Source organism: Mixophyes fleayi, chromosome 1 (genome assembly GCF_038048845.1).
Source record: "Mixophyes fleayi isolate aMixFle1 chromosome 1, aMixFle1.hap1, whole genome shotgun sequence".
Classification (NCBI taxonomy): Eukaryota; Metazoa; Chordata; class Amphibia; order Anura; family Limnodynastidae; genus Mixophyes; species Mixophyes fleayi.
In genome coordinates this window covers 226,487,633-226,507,042 of record NC_134402.1, presented here as the reverse complement: position 1 = coordinate 226,507,042, position 19,410 = coordinate 226,487,633, and the positions used below count along the sequence as shown (strand labels likewise).

General features: G+C 44.5%; 2 protein-coding genes across 4 annotated transcripts in view; both read right to left on the bottom strand.

Annotated features, from left to right (window-relative positions):
- LOC142150954 (uncharacterized) overlaps positions 1-19,410 on the bottom strand; it is a 60,418-nt gene that overhangs the window by 31,444 nt on the left and 9,564 nt on the right. The window lies entirely within an intron of this gene.
- LOC142150977 (uncharacterized) overlaps positions 17,040-19,410 on the bottom strand; it is a 34,541-nt gene continuing 32,170 nt past the window's right edge. For both annotated transcript variants that reach the window (XM_075206207.1, XM_075206198.1), the window contains exon 3: positions 17,040-17,627. In XM_075206207.1, the coding sequence (XP_075062308.1) occupies positions 17,142-17,627 (486 nt within the window). In that variant the 3' untranslated portion in view covers positions 17,040-17,141. The remainder of the gene's footprint in view (positions 17,628-19,410) is intronic.

The window sequence follows — 19,410 nt, the reverse complement described above, 5'->3', positions numbered from 1 at the left end:
CCATTAGCACATTCAGTCTATCTTAAAGAAACATGTCAAAATTTGAAAACTGTTTTGGAACTGATTAGATTTGCAAGACACAACTGGATAATATGTGGAGATCTTAAAATTTTATGCATGGTACTTGGCCAGTGTGAGGACACCGGGGTTATAACCAAAGCTCTCTAGATACCCAGTCCTCTAGGTTCACAGGTCACACAGGTAAGGAGACCTCTGATCCTGGCCACCTCCCTGGGTCAACCTCCCACTCATTGTCCTCTTGTGATTGGTGGTGTGAAGAGTTTGGGTGGTAACAGGGGTGGAAATAGTGCATGACATCAGTGGTCTCCCCCCTGCGGTGATGGTGCCATTCGGACTGTGTTGCAGAGTTGCTAGAACAATAGTTAGCAAACAGGGAGAGAGCCCCTCCTGATTTTAGATAAGGTCCTGATCCTCCTCTTTTTAACCCCTTCCACTACTTTTTGATGTCACAGGGTCCACAGCTGATTCCCACTTCCTGTGAGCTGCCTCCCCCATCCCTCTCTGGACACCACAACAATAACAGATCTGGCCACCGGGCGGCATTTAACAACAGAGTGGGCCATGGTTGTTCAATTGGCCCACTGAGGACAGACCGGGTTGGCACGATATTCTCAATATAAGGCCCAGGTCTGTCACATACCTCCCCTTTGATTAAATCAAGGGGACAGTTAGAATCTGGTGGTCGGGCTCCAGATGTTCTCCTTGGCACGGTGGATTCCTTAATGAAGGGTTTTCCGACTCTCTTCTGGATAGTCCGTCCGCATTTGAGTGGTCTTTCCCCTTTTTGTGCGAGATAGTAAAGTTATAACCTTGTAATGCTAAACTCCACCATTTTCCCAAGCAGATCTTTGTAACCAGTAAAGGGGGTTGTGGTCTGTAATTACTGTGAACTCTTGCCCATAAATGTAGGGCCCACACTATGGCCAGGCATTCTTTTTCAAAGGTGGCATAGGCTACCTCTCTATCCACCAGCTTTCGGGATAAATAAACCACTGGGTGTGCATGCCCATCTTCCCCCACTTGGCTGAGCATATCACCGAGTCCACACCCTGAAGCATCTGTCTGTACCAGAAATCGTTTCTTGAAGTCTGGGAATGCGAACACTGGGGACTGGGTCAATGCTGCCTTCAGAGCATCAAAGGCTTCCTCGCACTCTGGGGTCCATTCTATATGTCTGGAGTATTTTTTTCTTTGTCAAGTCAGTCAGGGGCCTGGCAAAAGTGCTATACTGAGGCACGAATTTTCTGTAGTACCCTGCGATCCCGAGGAACGCTCGTACTTGCTTTTGGTTGGTGGGTCGGGACCACTGAACAATGGTTTCTACTTTTGCCGGTTCAGGTCGTATGATTCCCCCACCAACACGGTGCCCCTAGTATTGCACTTCTGCCATACCCATGAAGCATTTGTCTGGGCGAATGGTCAACCCTGCCTGCCTGATTCTCCTCAGGACCTCTGACACTTGCACTAAGTGATCCTCCCATGTCTGGCTGAAGATGGCAATGTCATCTAAGTAAGCCTGGGCAAATTCCGGACACCGCCCCAACAGGTCATCAACCATCTGTTGGAATGTGGCTGGAGCATTTTTCATCCCAAAGGGCATTGTCGTACATTCAAACAATCCCAGTGGGGTTATAAAGGCTGACCGCTCCTGAGCCTCGGGGGTGAGGGGAATTTGCCAATAGCCCTTACTCAGATCCAAAGTGGACACAAACTTGGCTGCCCCTAGCTTGTCTAGTAGATTATCTATTCGGGCCATGGGATAAGCATCAGTGGTGGTGACCTCATAGTTTACGGCAGTCCACGCAGAAGCGGGTGGTCCCATCCTTCTTCTGGACCAATACCACCCCTGCAGCCCATGGACTATTTGACTTCTTAATTACTCCTAAGGCCAGCATTTCCTCTATCTCCTTCCGTACTTGGGCCAGTACTGCGGGGGTCATGCGGTATGCTACCTGCCTTATGGGCTTCTCCTCCCCCGTGTCTACATAGTGGGTGGCTAGGTGGGTGCGCCCGGGCTTACAGGTAAATTGGGCCTGCTCCTTCTCCAGAACCTCATTTCCTGCCTCTGTCCCTCTCCTAGCTGCATCCCCACTGTCACTGCCTCCACCCCATTTTCCTCTCTCACCTCCCCTATCATCTCCAGTAGGGGGTCTACCTCTGTGGGACCCATGGGGGGACAACACACCACCATTGCTGCCATCTGCCGTTCCAGATAACCTTTTAGTCGATTGATGTGGAAGGTTTTCAGCCAGGTTTCCTCATCATCCAGCGCTACTACATAGTTGACCAGCCCTATCTGCCTCACCACTTTGTATGGGCCATCCCAGGTGGCTTGAAGTTTATTTTGTCTCATTGGGACTAGCACCATCACCTTCTGTCCTGCGTTCAGCTTCCTATCCTGAGCGTGGGCATCGTACCACTCTTTCTGTCTTGCCTGGGCTCCTTTTAAATGGCCTTGCGCCACCTGCGCTACTCTCTTCATTCTCTCCCTCATCTTCTCTACATATTTAAGGATAGGCTGCTCGTTGGCCTGGAATGTTCCTTCTCAGCTTTCTCTAACCAGGTCTAGGGGGCCTCGTACCCTCCGGCCATACAAAAGTTCGAAAGGAGAGTATCCGTTGGACTCCTGGGGCACTTCCCTGTATGCAAACAGGAGCTGCTGCAGGGCCCTGTCCCAGTCTCTCCCTTCAGACTGTACATATGCCTTCAGGAGGTGTTTCAGCGTTCCATTGAACCGCTCACATAACCCATTGGTCTGGGGATGGTACGGGGTGGTTCGCAGGGGCTTAATGTCCCACTTCTCCAATAGGGTCTGGACTAGGTCCCCTTGGAATTTAGTCCCCTGGTCAGTAACCACTTCCCTGGGATATCCTACCCGGCTGAAAATGTCCACCAGAGCCTGGGACACATGCTCTGCGTCTATGGACAGCAGGGCTACTGCCTCTGGGTATCTGGTGGCAAAGTCCACCAGGATGAGGATAATTCTTTTCTCGGTGTAACTGGGGATGGCTAATGGACCTATGATATCTATAGCCACCTGGGCAAAGGGCTCCTCAATTATAGGCAGGGATTGTAGTTGGACTTTCTTAGGAGCTGCTGCCTCCTCCAGGGTCTCAGGTTTTTCTGTCCGCCAGCCATTCCCGGATCTCTGGGGCCATTTTTAGAGTCAGCTGCTCCAGCATAATGAGCTCTTTAATTTGCTTAGCGGAGCGGGCCCCTTTCCCTTCCAACCATTTCTCACAGGCCCTCTGTAGCTGGCTGGCAAATTCCTGGTGCGACTGTGACCCTCCTTTATTCAAAGTCCTGAACTTGTATCTGTCGGTCTCTGCATTTAACTGGAATTTTACCATCAGCGCCTTTTTCACCGTACCATAATCCCCACATTCTTGAGGGCTTAGAGCCTGGTAAGCTTCCAGTGCTCTCCAAGTCAGGCTGGGTCCCAGATATTTGGACCACTCTTCCTCCTCAATCCCATGGACTCCCATCAAGTTTTCAAAAACCTGGAGATGGGTATCAATGTCTGTGTCTGCCTCTTTAAAAATTGGGACTCCACTATATCCCAGCTGAGGTCTCAACCAGGCCTCTCCCCGACCTTCTTCTCTCTGAATCTGGGGTACCTCAATTGCTACCCCCAACATTGCTTGGAGTATGGCTGCCCTTTCATGCAGGGTTGCCCTTTCCCCCAGTGCGGTCAGCCAATCTTGCAGCACTGCTGGAGGGCCGGACGGTGGTCTGGGTTGTGTCCCACTGGGGGGTCTCTGTGGCTGGTCTTTGGCCTCCTCCTCCTCTGACTCTTCCATCTCCTCATGGTGGCCCTTTTCCCATTCCATTAGTTTGGCCACCAGAACTTCACACACGTCTGTGTCATCAAAGTCCACCCCTTTGGATCTGCAGAACCCCTGCAAGTGTTGTTTCCTTGCTTTCATATAGAATCTCTCTGTGGCTTTTAAACTGATCTGCTCTGCTTCTGTGGCCATTCCTGCCGACTTCCCAGCTAGGTTTTTTTTTTTTTTACTAACACTGGTGCTGACAGACTGTTGCCTTGTGTCCTTACAGAGCCTGACCGTATCTGGATACGAGTCCCTGCGCTCTACCCTAACGTTGGGACTGTGTGACCCCACTGCTTGCCACCAAAATTGTGAGGACACCGGGGTTATAACCAAAGCTCTCTAGATACCCAGTCCTCTAGGTTCACAGGTCACACAGGTAAGGAGACAGGAAAGAAATAATAATCCCTTTTATTAAACAAAGTGCACACACTTAGTAAAATACAACAGTGATCCCCAAGGAGAAACTCGTTCCCCCACCAAATATATCAAGTGTCAGAAAATCACCAGTGCAAATAAAAACTCCCCACAAAGTCCCCAGCAGGTTACCTCCAAGCACAGAGTCCTAGCAGGCCCAAACTCCTGGTAATAAAATCCACAGTTGACAATCCAAGTGGGCCAGGGTTTCTGATCCGTAAGGTGGGTCTGTGTATCTTGCTGATCCTAGCCACTCGGCCAACTCTCCACCAGCTTGGTGGGACCCTGGGTATTAGTCTCCCTACCGATGTAGGCTCACCAATTTCCCAGAATCTGCGAGTGTCTCCCAATGGAGTGGTAACAGAATCAGTCCTAGAGGTACACTGTCCGATCTCTGTCAAGAAGCTCCTGCCTCAAGAATTCCTTTAAGGCCCTGCGAGAATACGGTTACTCTCAAACAGTCCAAGTCTTCGCTGTCTCAAGATTCTCCAACAACAACCCCTTCCCCCAGAGAGCTCCTTTTTGTCCCTTCTTACAAGACCTCTGATCCTGGCCACCTCCCTGGGTCAACCTCCCACTCATTGTCCTCTTGTGATTGGTGGTGTGAAGAGTTTGGGTGGTAACAGGGGTGATAATAGTGCATGACAACAGTGGTCTCCCCCCTGTGGTGATGGTGCCATTCGGACTGTGTTGCAGAGTTGCTAGAACAATAGTTAGCAAACAGGGAGAGACCCCCTCCTGATTTTAGATAAGGTCCTGACCCTCCTCTTTTTAACCCCTTCCACTACTTTTTGATGTCACAGGGTCCACAGCTGATTCCCACTTCCTGTGAGCTGCCTGCCCCCTCCCTCTCTGGACACCACAGCAATAACAGATCTGGCCACCGGGCGGCATTTAATAAGAGTGGACTATGGTTGTTCAATTGGCCCACTGAGGACAGACCGGGTTGGCACGATATTCTCAATATATGGCCCGGGTCTGTCACAGCCAGCAACAAGGTTACACCAAATTCCCATATTTTCTCTGTGAATGGGATAGCAGAGCAAAAACTTTAGATTGGCAAAAATACTATTGGCCAGCTAGAAAAAGTTTAGAAATTGGAAATAATAATGTCATCAACTCCAGTTCCTTAAATCCAAATAAAGTTTTACTTACACTTCTACATATAAAATTAGGACTGATGAAACAATTTGTAAAAAAGCACTGCCTAAAGATGGAGAAACTTTCAAATATCTTTGCACCAAAGTCCCTAACTCGTTTGACTATATTTTGTCTATGTTCCAGGAAACGTACATGCAGTGTCCTTATTGTACGTCCCACATATTGCTTACCGCATCAACAGTGGATAAAATATAACACATAATTAGACCAACAGTCCAAGCATTTAGTGATTGTAAACTTTCCATGGAAGCGCAAGAGCTAAATTCACTAGTTCCATAGTCTTCCAGGCTACATGTTAAACATCTCACTCTCCCACATCTATAGATGTTTAAAAATGGTTTGCTAGATGAAATAAAGATGGCTAAAAATGTTCAACTGTATGCTTTGTAAAACTATATTGTCTCTGTATTTTCGTGCCAGCCTGTGAAGGGTACATTCCTTTTCAGACCTTGTGAAACTATCTGCTTAAGATAAGATGCTGATACAAATCCCCATCTCGTTTTCTTAAACATACACTATATGGACAATAGTATTCGGACGCATGACCATTACACCAACAGGAACTGTAATGACATTTTATTCAAATACATATACTTTAATATGGAGTTGGTCTCCCTTTTGCAGTTATAACAGCTTCCACTCTTCCTGGAAGGCTTTCCACAAGATGTTGGAGTGTTTCTGTGGGAATTTGTGCTCATTTATTCTGTAGAGCATTTATGAGGTCAGGCACTGATGTCGGCTTGGCTCACAGTCTTTATTTCAGTTCATCCCAAAGGTGTTCGATGAGGCTGAGATTAGGGCTCTGTGCGGACCAGTCAAGTTCTTCCACACCGAACTCAGCAAACCATGTATTTGTAGTCCTTGCTTTGTGCACTGGGGCACAGTCATGTTGGAGTAAAAAAGGGCTTGCCACAAATGGTTGCCACAAAGTTGGAAGCATAGCATTGCCCAAAATGACTTGGTATGCTGAAGCATTAAGATTGTCCTTCACTGAAGATAAGTGGCCTAGCCCAAACCCTGAAATACAGCCGCATACCATTATCCCTACTCCATCAAACTTCACAGTTAGCATAATGCAGTCACAAGGGTAATGTTCTCCCGGCATCCGCCAAACTCAGACTCACCCATCTGACTGCCAAAGAGAAGCGTGATTCATCACTCCACAGACCACGTTTCCACTGCTCCACAGTCCACTGTCGGTGTGCTTGACACCACTCCATCCAACACTTGGCATTGGTCTTGGTGATGTGAGGCAAGCATGCATGCAGCTTCTCAGCCATGGAAGCCTTTTCCATTAAGCTCCCGCCGCAGTTTTGGTGCTTACATTAATGCCAGTGGAAGTTCGGAATTCTTCAGCTATGGAATAAGCGACTTTTACACACCATGCGCCTTAACAGTCGTTGACCCTGCTCTGCGATTTTACGTGGTCTTCCGTTTCGTAGCTTCGTTGCTGTTGTTATTAAATATCACTTACAGCTGACCATGGAGTAACCAGCAGGTATGCAATTTCACAAACCGTCTTATTGCAAAGGTGCCATCTTATCACAGTACCACGTTTGAAGTCACTGAGCTTTTCATAAAGTCCCATTTTGTACCACTAATGTTTGCAAATGGAGACTGCAAGGCTGGGTGCTTGATTATATACACCTCAATTTAATAATTACCAGGTGTAGCCAAATAATTTTGTCCATATAGTGTATGTGTGTTTAATGAAATAAACAAATATTCTTGCTTTTCATCTAATTTGAGTTTTTGGTTTTGGAGTTCACTGATAAATTGTCATAACTTTGGCTGCAGTAATTCTATGCTCATTATCCCTTAAATTTAGTATTAATAATTGATACATTCTATACCATGGTCTCCAAGGTGAGCAGGAATAAGGATTGGTATAAAGTGTTAATCACATGCACATTAAATACACATATCCTTCTGTGCAATTTAATTGTGTACTTATGACTAAAGTACTGTTGGATAACATGAGCAGTCACCTCTGCCCATCTTCCATACTCCCAGGATCAGAGTCAGTGTCAAACTGTTCCTCTACTAAAACATCCACTCATCTCCCTGTGTTTGCGTGGGTTTCCTCCAGGTGCTCCAGTTTCCTCCCACACTCCAAAAACATGCTAGTAGGTTAATTGGCTGCTATCAAAATTGACCTTAGTCTCTGTGTGTGTGTGTGTGTGTGTGTGTGTGTGTGTGTGGGGTCCCCACAAGGCTTCTCAAGGCTAATCAATGTAGGGGACTTTGCTGATATGCTCAGCATAAAAATCTGGCATGTCGTCACAAGTCACATTTGTAGGAACAAAAGTGTGTGTGTGTGTGTCCAATGTAGAGGGGAGAAAGTGTGTGTGCATCCCACCGCTAGAGGCCATTGTACCATCCAAATGTATAACAGGAGCAGCAAGAGGAAATGACTGCAACCTACCGATGCTTCATACACTAAGCGGGTAAAGACACAGTGAAATCCGTCTGCTGCTGAAGGTAAAGTGGGGACAGTGAGGCATGACAGAGCCCATCGGTAGCTCCGACTATAGCCCAGAGAGCAGTGGAGATGAGTATGCCCCTGACACTAGGGAGGAGAGCAGTTCAGACATCAGCGGTGATGCCCTGTCACCCACCAGCACAGCAGAGTGCAGGTACCCAGAGATGAGTTCTATGTACGACCATTCTCGACATTCTGCTAGCCATTTTTTAAAGACAGAGGACCGGAGAGACAACGCGGTGTCTATCCAAACGCTATCCAGAAACAGTGATGGCTCCAGGACGTATAACGAAAGCTGTACTGCCTGTACTGTGAGAAGCTCCTCTTAAAAATTGCCCGGCACATGGAGCATGTTCACCGCAATGAGACTGAAGTAGCCTGGGCCCTGAAATTCCTCAAGCACTGGAAAGAAAGGTGCATGCAAGTGGTACATCTTCGCAATAGGGGCAACTTTGCACACAACGCTGAGGCAATGAGGGCAGGCCATGGCGTTCTGGTCCTGTGCAAACTTGCAGACAAAGAGATGGATGCTGAAGGCGTCATACACTGTGTATCCTGCCAGGGATTGTTTGCAAGGAAATACCTGTGGCGACACATGAAGAGATGTAAGCTAAACCGAAGGGACAACAAGCTCACACCTGGCAAGAACAGAGTCCATTCACTGTGCGCCTTTGCTCAGCCTGTTTCACCTGACATCAGTGGTGGCTTTTGGAAGATCTTGAGTGACATGACCCAGGATAAAGTCTTACTCGCAGTCAAAATGACCGATGCATAATGCAGATGGGACAGCATCTGTTCAACCGGGTCGGATCAGATGTTGGCAGGCACAAGTACATCCGTCAGAAGCTTAGAGAAATGGGCAGGCTACTGCTACAGTCCAGAAAAGCTACCCCTTTGGAGTGGATGGAAGACTTTACCGCCCCATGGAACTTTCTGCACGTAGTAGACGCTGTGAAGCTGGTAGCTGGCTATGACGAGGAGACAGGTACATTTAAGATGCCTCACTGGCACTCAAGGTCGGGCACGGCCTGCAAAAGATAGTGAGCATTGTGGAGTGCCGAGCCATGATGGAAGGCTACACTGCTGCGGTTGAAAACACATGAAATTTCAGGAAGCTATATGAGGTGATGGAACAAGTTGATCTCATCAGATGCCTTGAAAACTCTTAAGGATTCCAAGTGGAACATGCCTCAACTCTTACCTTTCACGGAAGATGTGAAAAAGATGCACTTGTACCTCGATGAGAAGCAACAAGCCTACCAAAGTGGGCTATCCACCGAGCCTATGGTTAATCACTGGGCACTACTTGCCAAAGTCACCCTGGCACAGGTGACCTTGTTCAATCAAAGAAGGGAAGGGGAAGTTTCAAAAATGTTGCTGACTCTCTTGTCCTCAAGAGATACTTCGGATCTCCACGAAGATGTATCCATAGCGCTTTCCGAGGTTGAGAGGAAGTTCTGCTAGCACTTCTCTCGCATTGAAATCCGAGGAAAAGGAGAGAGAAAAGTCCCCATCCTGCTGACACCAGCCATGCAAGCTGCAATGGAACTTCTCACAGAAAAGCGTGACAAATGTGGAGTGGATAGCCAAAATGTCTATATGTTCAGCCGACCAGCTGCCTTGTCACACTTCAGAGGATTGCATACGACTGTTTGCCCGAGAGTGTGGGGCCAATTATCTCCACACGTTGTCTTCCACAAAGTTTCAAAAGCACATTGCCACTCTCTCGAAGGTCCTCAACCTAAACGACATAGAACTGGATCAGTTGGCAGACTTCCTTTGGCATGACATCAGGGTGCACCGGCAGTATTACCGCCTCCCAAAAGGTACCCTCCAACTCGCCAATATCAGCAAACTGTTAACGGCTCTCGAGAGTGACAGACTGGCCGAATTCAAAGGCAAGAAATTGGACGAGATGCACATTGATCCAGACGATAAGTGGAAAATCTGGTGTCTGAAATATGCTTTTGACCTTTACCTCGGTCATTTACAAATCTGTTTATTTTCAGAACCGGTCAAGCTATAGAGCGACATGTCAGATGATGAGCAATCCCCGTGATAGGGGGACAAGTGGCCAAGCGTTTAGTTGACACTTCCACATCAGAATAAAGGCGGTAAAACGAGACCAGTGCCCAGCCATGGCTTCCACAGGCAGGTGTAGCACACAGTTTTGCTAAGCAGAAGAACTTTGCTTTCTCTGTTTTTTGCAGAGAAATAATGGACCACTCTACTTCCTTTCAGTTTGCAAAGAAGTGTGGAGGAAATCCTGGGACAGAGAGGAGGTCCAGGCTGTGGAGAAACACCTGGTGAAGTATATACAGACATGCCGGGTGCCCGGAAAGCGATACTGTTGCGTGCCTCATGGCTGAACCATCCATATTGAAAGATCGGAACTGGTCGGGGGTGAAATTCTACATAAAGAACAGCTTTAAAGAGGGATCCAACTTGTTGAAATGATGCGCAGTGGTTGAACAGGGCTGTAGCCTCCATGACTAGGTATCGGTGTATATGGGCATGCGGATGTCCTCAGACAGCCAGGATACACAAAACTTTCCCTACCATGGTTATTATTTATTAATTTATGTATTCGGGAATGTGGATGTCCTCAGACAGTCAAAATATATGACACTATCCCCATCTTGCAGTCCGTGTCAGTACTTTATGCAAAGTGTAAATCTCATGTGGTAATTCTGGTGACAAACCGCTCCTACATATACCCTATAATTGTTCTGTCGACAGGGCATTAGGAAATGGGTGTCCCTATATGCCATATCCAATGCGATTATTGTGGTTCACAAGCACAAAGATATCTAATTGCAAAATATAGCAGGTTTTACAGCAAGCCATCATAACACATAAAAGATATTACAATAAGGCAGGAAAGTATAAAAACACTGAATACATTACATTTTCGCTAGCGCTTCACCCGGGCCCAGGATAAGACAGAGTCATGTTGTCTGTAGTCAGGATAAGGGATCTAGCTGGGGAAGACGCTTACTTATATGCAGTTTCAGTACATAATAAAACTACTGATGATGTCACTATGTACACAAGCATCACGTCTAGGGGTCTTCATTGGCCCAGGGTTAATTATATTCCAGTTGTCTGCGGGTCATAGGTTAATTCAAAGGATTCCTCTGATAAGGTGTTACCACCTTACTCCCATGCTGTGCCTAGGAAACTGACCTAAACCAGTTTCCACTAACCTATCAGCTTTCCAACACAATGTCATTTTGAACATTAATTCTTTATCTTCCATAACTATCGATCACAAGAAGCGATCTCTTTGTGGATAATAGCGGATTCCAGATGGTAATATGCAGATCAAAATTACACTAAACATTTCCTATATCCTGAGCCTTAGATACCTTTAATATATTATCATTTATGTATAAACAATCTCTAATACATTTTACTAATAAATAAACGTGGATTGGAACCTTAATAAATGAGTATTATTTACAAGTGTAACTGCAAATGTAAATTTGTGTCTTATTAATCCGTGTGATTGCGTCATAACACATGGTGTACTAATCGCAAGGTAAAACAAAATTAATTTGGTTTACTTCATCCAATTATTTGACTTTCACTGGCCACCCTTTGATAGTGCATAAAGCTATCACCTTAAAAATTTTTATTGCAGAATCTCAGTAATATGTTTAATTTTTCTGTAATGCATGTCCCCCTTAGTATGACCATACTGTCTGTGGATATCAGTCTGGTTACCATAAAAGAGAGTCACAATCCTCAAGAATCATTTTCTTTTTCTACAAAACATTTACCTTTGGAGCTCGGAGTTAACCTTTTGTATGCCCTTCACCCACATTTTTGATACATTATTTGGAAGGATATAAGGTACAATAAAATATGTAACATCAATATAGAATATTTTACTAAAGTTCTACATGCCTAGCACGCCCATCTGTCCGAAGCATGTCTTATAGCTTATGACATTTAAATAATACATTTTTACCGATATCATCCTATGTCTGTTAACATAATCTCATTTATGATCTCATTAGACCTTTGTAGTTAAATATACTCTAATAATATCAACAGGGTTTTCATCAACACTTGTGGGGTGGTCTATTGTCTGTTCATTCTGTCCAGTCTCTCAATACTCAAGTTTCTTTGCATGTGAACCCGTGATCGGCTTGCCAAATATTGGGAGATTTCAAACTGAGGAACCTAGCTGTTTTACCATTCCCCAACTGACCTCCCACCCCATAATTCGAGTACCTCAGAAATATTTAGTGGTTCTCAGGTTTAGTGGAATGGCTACAAGAACTGATAGCTAGTATAGGTAAGCTCCTTATAGTTGGACTTTATAATAAATGGCTTATATTTCAGATTGTTACAATCCGTGGTGGTGCCTTTAGCCACCGCGGCTCGCTGTTTTAGTCTCCCTGTATTCTGGCCGTCTCCCTGACGAACAGGACATCACTTCTGGTTGTGCCCTGGCCAGTGCCAAGACAACGGTCAGGACACTCTGCTGCTAATCGCCACTTCCCTGCATGCAGGGTAGCCGGGCGCATGTGCAACCTGCTTAAATTGATCAGCCTACTGAGGCTAATTTCCCTGCTTTGCCTCCTATGCTACAGGTGAAGACCTTATCACCCTGTTCTGCAAGCTTATGATAATACACCATTAGCCGTAACACAGATTTGTTCCTACTGTGTTGAAGTGTGGTAAACATTCAACTGAGGCGACCACAGAAAATGACAATGTGATGGTAGTGAGGTACAGGTTCCACAGAAATGAAGGATTATATTACAATCCTGAGATAGAAAATGCAATTAGGTGATAAATTTGTGCACTATCAAAGCTTGGGCTGTCAAAGTCAAATTATTGGATTGAGACGCTTAAATGAATAAATATTGGTGATTGCGATTTGTACGCAACTGCGTACTATATTTAATTACGCAATCGCATAGGAAAACACAGTAAATATACTGATATTCATACACTTACACTTGTAAATAATTCACTTTAAATAAACCTTTCAACTGACATTCTTTTATTAATAATATAAATCACTTAAGAGTTTTAGTGCAAAATGGTAAACATACATTAAAGATATTTCGGGTTCAGGACATAAGAAATGTATTGTGTTTGGTCTTATATTAATCCACATTTCACCAGCAGAAATCCATTATCATCAGAGAAGCGATCGCTTGTTATGATTAGTATGAGATTGATACTCAATAATACTCTGTGTAGCATATGTTAATAGGCTAGTTTAACTTGAATTTTGAGCGGTTCGCCTGAGGCAAAATATGTACACAGCTGTTGAGGCGAGTTGCTCCCACCTTTGGAGAAGCATCGTTTGAACTGACTTATGATCTGCACCTGAACTATCCTGAACTTTGAACCAATGAAGAATGATCTTGGTGTTATCTTTGAGTACAATCACTGTTTTTTACAACCCAAAAATGTATAAAACAGACCACTGGACACAGTTTTGGTGTCACAATTTGTTCCCCGGTTGTCTCTACCCAAACCTCTAAACACTGACTGTCACTTTAAATCTCTCTTCTTAGTACAGGCTGTCAGCTATGCCTTGTATCTGTGATTAGTTCACCTGTGTGACCAGTTCACCAGTTCTCCTATTGGTCAGTTTCTCTTTATAAGGTCCCTCCTTTCACCTTTGCATTGCTGCTTCAAGTCATACCTGACCTGATTCTGATGCCTCCGCTGTGTTACACATCTTTGTGGTAATTGTGCTTCTATGCTGCTGGGTGTCTGGACTATGCTGATCTTTACACATCTCTTTGCTTACCTGTGGTAATTGCTGTGATTAACATCCACTGCCTACTCGGCCTGCACTACTAACTACTATTGCCGTGTTCCATATCTCCGTGGTAAGCTGTACATCATCGCTGTGTTTGGACTATGCTGATCTCTATGCACCTGTTCCACTTACCTGTGGTAAATTGCTGTGATTAGCATCCACTGCCAACTCGGCCTGCACTGCTGACTACTACTGCCACGTTCTACATCTCCGGGTAATCGTTGTGATCGACTTCTACTGTCCACCTGTTCCGCACCACTAACTACTGCTGTGTTCTACATCTCCGTGGTAAGCTGTGCCTCATCGCTGCTTGTATCTGGACTCTGCTAATAGCTATACACTAGTTCCACTATTGTGGTAATCGGTATGATCAAAGCCCGTTACTCATCTTGTCTGCACCGCTGATTGCTGCTGTTCCGTTCCACATCCTTGTGGTAAGCTGTGGCTCATCGTTGTTGTATGTTTCTGGACTTTGCTGTTCTCTGTGCAGCAGTACCACTACTTGTGGTAATCACTGTGATCAACATCTGCTACCTATTCGGCCTGCATTATTGACTACTGCTGCTTTGTTCCATAATCCTGTGGCAATTACCCATGGGAACAACACTTGCTATCTACTCTATCTACATTGTTGTCTATGCTGGCTCGTTTACATCTTATAGTGAACTGTGATTCATCGTTGAGGCATTTGGATTCATTGAGCTGTCATCTCTCGTACTTCATCGAACTTTGTATTACGTTCCACTCCTCAGTGATATAGTGGTGATTTGCTATTAGTCTTCAGTCTGCATTATTGAATTTCATTGATGGTATATTACTGTTATCATCATATAGTTTACACAACCTTCAGTGAACTTTGTACTATATTTTACAATAAAGTGGTAATCGTTATCACCATTTGATGTTCGAATTGGATTTCTTCTGTTATCAAGATTTCTCTATCTGGCTCACTGGGAACGACTAGGAGGCCACGACCGGCAGGGTGGAAGCCGCTGAAGCCCAAATTCCCTTGCGGGAGTCTCTGGTGAATACCTTACACCTCCACGCCTCTAGGGAAGTCTAGCTAACTCCTACTGAGACAGCAGGATCTCACTCATCTATTCGTGAGCTAACCTGACAATTGGTTTCTTCACAGGCTTCAGGATTGATAACTGTTACTGTATCCAGTGCCCAACGTATACTCAGTGTACTGACATAACCAAACATACTGTCCTAATATGCTGCATCCTCATCAGTAATCAAAGTGGAGGCCAACAAGCTAAGAAAACTAGTTAGTGGATGAAAATGCACAACATAATAAGGCGTTGGACAGGCAATAGAACTGTAAAACTACTGGTACAGCTAGAGAGAATCTTTGAATATTTCCATGTCATTCCACCTGAAGTAGCCAGACGTGATAAAGAATCTGAGAAAAACTATCGTAAGCTGCCTATGGAAGTTGAAACAATGCCTAAAGCAGAGTTGATGACTTTAAGAGTAGAATTACCCCCTCAGGGCATTTTATCTATAGGAGAATGTCATGTACTAAAACGTTGTGTCTTTCACAAAGATCAAACAATCCACATTTTTACAGCCACTGCATGTTTGTGATGTAAGTGTGACACCATTAGCCTAGTCATTTGGTCAGCTGCAGGGAATTTGCACTTTCTTGCAATATATAACAGTCCTCCATTATAGTGATTCTCACTTCATTATAGAAGGCCATCAACCTGATAGAAGTAACTTAATTTCAGTATAAACAAGTTTTAAAGCTGACCTTTATAACATTAATAAGAAAATAAAAAATAATGTTGTATGGGGCAGCACAGTGGCTTAGTGGTTAGTACCTCTGCCTCATAGCACTGTGGACATGAGTTTGATTGGTCTTATCTGTGTGGAGTTTGTATGTTCTCCCCGTGTTTGTGTGGGTTTCATTCGGGTCCTCCCACACTCCAATAACATACTGTAGGTTAATTGGCTGTTATCAAATTGACTCTAGTCTCCGTGTGTGTGTGTGTGGGTGTTAGGGAAATTAGACTGTAAGCTCCATTGGGGCAGGAACTGATGTGAGTACAGAGTTCTCTATACAGTGCTGCGGAAGTAGTGGTGTTATATAAATAAATGATGATGATGATAGTGGTTACAGCCATAAATTTGTAAAAGGGTAGTCCTTAATCCCAAAAATGCTCTAAAATAACTTCATACTTACCAGCCTGTGCTATACAGTTTGATTTCCTTGCATTCCAAACATTTATATAGCCAAGTGCTTGGGTGGCACAGTGATTAGCCTTTACTGCACCACAATACAGGGGACAGGCATTCTATTTCAACAAAGGTATTATCTGTGTGGCATTTCTATGTTCCCCCTATGTTTGTGTGGGTTTCCCTTGGGTGCTCTGGCCTTCTACAATTACTAGCGCTGTATAAAATAAAGATGATTCATGATAATGAACTTTGCACACGACAATTTACAGCTATTTGCAATACAGCAGGCCTTCTAGCATCCCAAATACACATGGCTCAATTAAGTGATCTATGGTTTTATGCCTTAAGCTGTTACTCAGCAAACTTAAACCATCCTGTCAAGAAAGTGCTTTAAGTAAAAAATCATACTGCTTTAACAGAGCTAGGACTGGGCAGCAGGTAAGGTAAATGAGGAGGTGCGGGTGAACAGGTAATACACGGATAGACTATGGCATGATGAAAAGGTGAATTGTAATATGACTGTTGTAATATACATCATTATTTATTTATATAGTGCCACAAATTCCGCAGCGCTGTACAGAGAATTCACTCACATCAGTCCCTGCCCCATTGGAGCTTATAGTCCAAATTCCCTATCACACACACACACAGATAGTCAGACCAGGGTCAATTTGATAGCAGCCAGTTAACCTACCAGTATGTTTTTGGAGTGGGAGGAAACCAGAGCACCCAGAAGAAACCCACGCAAACACGGGGAGAACATACAAACTCCACACAGATATGGCCATGGTCAGGAATCTAAATCATTACCCCAGTGCTGTGAGGCAGAAGTGCTAACCACTGAGCCATATTTGTATATTATGTTCTAGAAAGGTAAGAAACATGGTCCTGGTGCAGAAAGGGTGTGTGTTTCATCTGTATTTGAACCTTGTATTAACCAGTGGCTGCGCTAGTTTATTTATATTGTATCAAGTTAAGTTTGTCACAACCTGTGGATCAGAGATATTGAGCTGGCGTTCAGATACTTGCTATATATGCACATTATGTACTCAGTACATCCCCTGTGTAATGTGCCTCTTGTCTAACACTTATGAAAGGGTCATCCCACAAATTAACAAGGATTTTAAAGAATACATTTCACGTCTAATAAAAGAGATTATTCTTCAAAGAACATATTTATTATGTACCAATGGAGCATCTTAACAATTCAAATTTCCAGAAGCCTTTCCTTATTAATGAAAGTATAAACTGCTAATGGTCACTTATGGACCCTTCTCTTGTGGTTGAGAAGATTGGGCTTGTGATTGAATGATTTGTCACAGATATCGCAAGGAAACAAGGGGTGCTCATTATGTATCCTCTTGTGCTGCAGGAAGGTGGAAAGATGGGTGAAGCTTTTTTTGCAGTCAGGACACTGAAAGGGCTTCTCCCCAGAGTGGATCCTGCGATGTTCACGTAGAGAACCCTCCCACTTAAAGCATTTGTTGCAGATGTCACAGGTGAAGGGTTTCTCCTCTGTGTGACTGCGCATGTGCTTGATGAGACAGGATGATCGTTTGAATCTTTTGTCACAAGATTCGCACTTAAAGGGACACTGGTCAGAGTGTACTTTGCTGTGCTTACTCAAGGCTCCTGACAGCTTGAATTTCTTTCCACATGTTTTACATTTGTATAGACGCAGTTTTGAATGTACCATACGGTGCTTAATGAGGTCTGAGTTGCGAATAAAGTTCTTTTTGCATACCTAGTAATGCAGACAGAAACTAGATTAGTAGAAGACCAGGGTGAAATCTATGAAGCTTATTAAAGCAAACAGCTCAAAGTTAAAATATCACTGAAATCACTGTTTTGCATAGGTGGGGGAGGAGTTTCTGAAGAGCATTGATGCGACAAGACTAGGAGCGCCAGTAAAATTGCGAATGCTTTAATCCCGACATGGAGAAAATAGTGACAGACATTTCCAGACAAAGAACACACCGGCGCGGAGATTGGCACAAGTTCAAATGGCGACAGGTACATGCCTGCTATTAAGGAGGCGATGCGAGGACCCGCCGGTGTGTTCTTAGTCCGGAGTTGTTGTCTGTCAATTTTTTCTCAAGTCACTATTTCCTCCATGTCGGGATTAAAGCATCTGAAATTGTTGTGTCGCTCGTAATCCTGCCGGAATGACGGTCTTCACAGAAAAGACCACCACAGGTTTTGCATTGTGTCTGAAAATTTACAAGATTGAGCTATCATGAGTGAGAAACAATGCTCTCATAGAAATAAGGTTCAAGTGCATATAGTGAGCTCAAATGTATAAAACATTAATAAAAATATAAAGGTGTACTTTGATTTACAGGGTTGTACTAAATCCTATCCCTTGCCGATAATAAATTGGGTCCATTCTCTCTGGGAATACCCCCATTAGTTGCATTTATCTTGGCACTTGCATACAGCTAGGACAATCTGCCGATCACCTTCAGCACTGTTTGTCTCTCTCCAAAGTAGGAGAGGTTGACACAGGCTGTAACTGCAATGCTTAGATCCACTGTGTGTACTACTATGCTAAGAATGGAGAAGCACCAAAAAGGTATTCGGCAGAAGTCATAGCTATGTGTGAGTGCCAGGACCTGGCTAAAAAAAAAGTTGAATGATGGGGCTCCAGGGGGAAAAACTATTATTGAGAAAGGAGAAGATTTAGTCCAGGGGGTAAATTTATCAAGCTGTGAGTTTGAAAAAGTGGAGATGCTGCCTATAGCAACCAAACCCGCAAGTTGATAAATTTATCCCTAGGAGTTATTTAGATCAGTGATTCTCAAGCCCAGACCTTCAGAACCCCTAACAGTGCAGGTTTTCCAGGTGACAAGGGAAATAATTATAGCACCTGTGAATCTGTTACAATGTGTCAGTCAGTAATGAATACACCTGTGCTAAAGCAAGGAGTTTTGGAAAACATGCACTGTTAGGGGTCCTGAGCACCAGGTTTAAGAAGCACTGATTTACAGTGGAAAACCTCTTTAATTAATTGCCATTATTTACATAAAAGAAACAAAAAACTACCAACTATTATTACAAAGTTGATCGATCTCAGTATCATATTATTACTTAATCTAATACTTGAGTACAGGGGTGGCCAACCCGCGTCGCTCAAGCCGCATGTGGCTCTCTGACTTTAAAATTGAGGCACCTTGATGGCTGGGTGATTCTCTGTGGCTGTCAGCCCCTGGAGCACTGCCGACAGCCACAGAGAATCACCTAGCAAGCCAGGAGCCTCAGCGCATCTGACAGCAGCTTGCGTCATGTGACCACCTCTGCATAACGCAGGGAGGTCACACTACAGTTATCACTGGTATCCATTCAGGGAAGGAGCAGGAGAGTGTGTAATGTGCTCTCCCTTCTTCCTTTGCACGGGTTCCAGTGTCTGTGTGAAAGGTAAGTAAGGAGCATGTGGATATCTGTTGGAATGTGTGGAGGTTTGATTGGCGTGTATGGGGCATGTGATGAGGCTGATTGGCATGTATGGGACATGTGAGGGGGGCTGATTG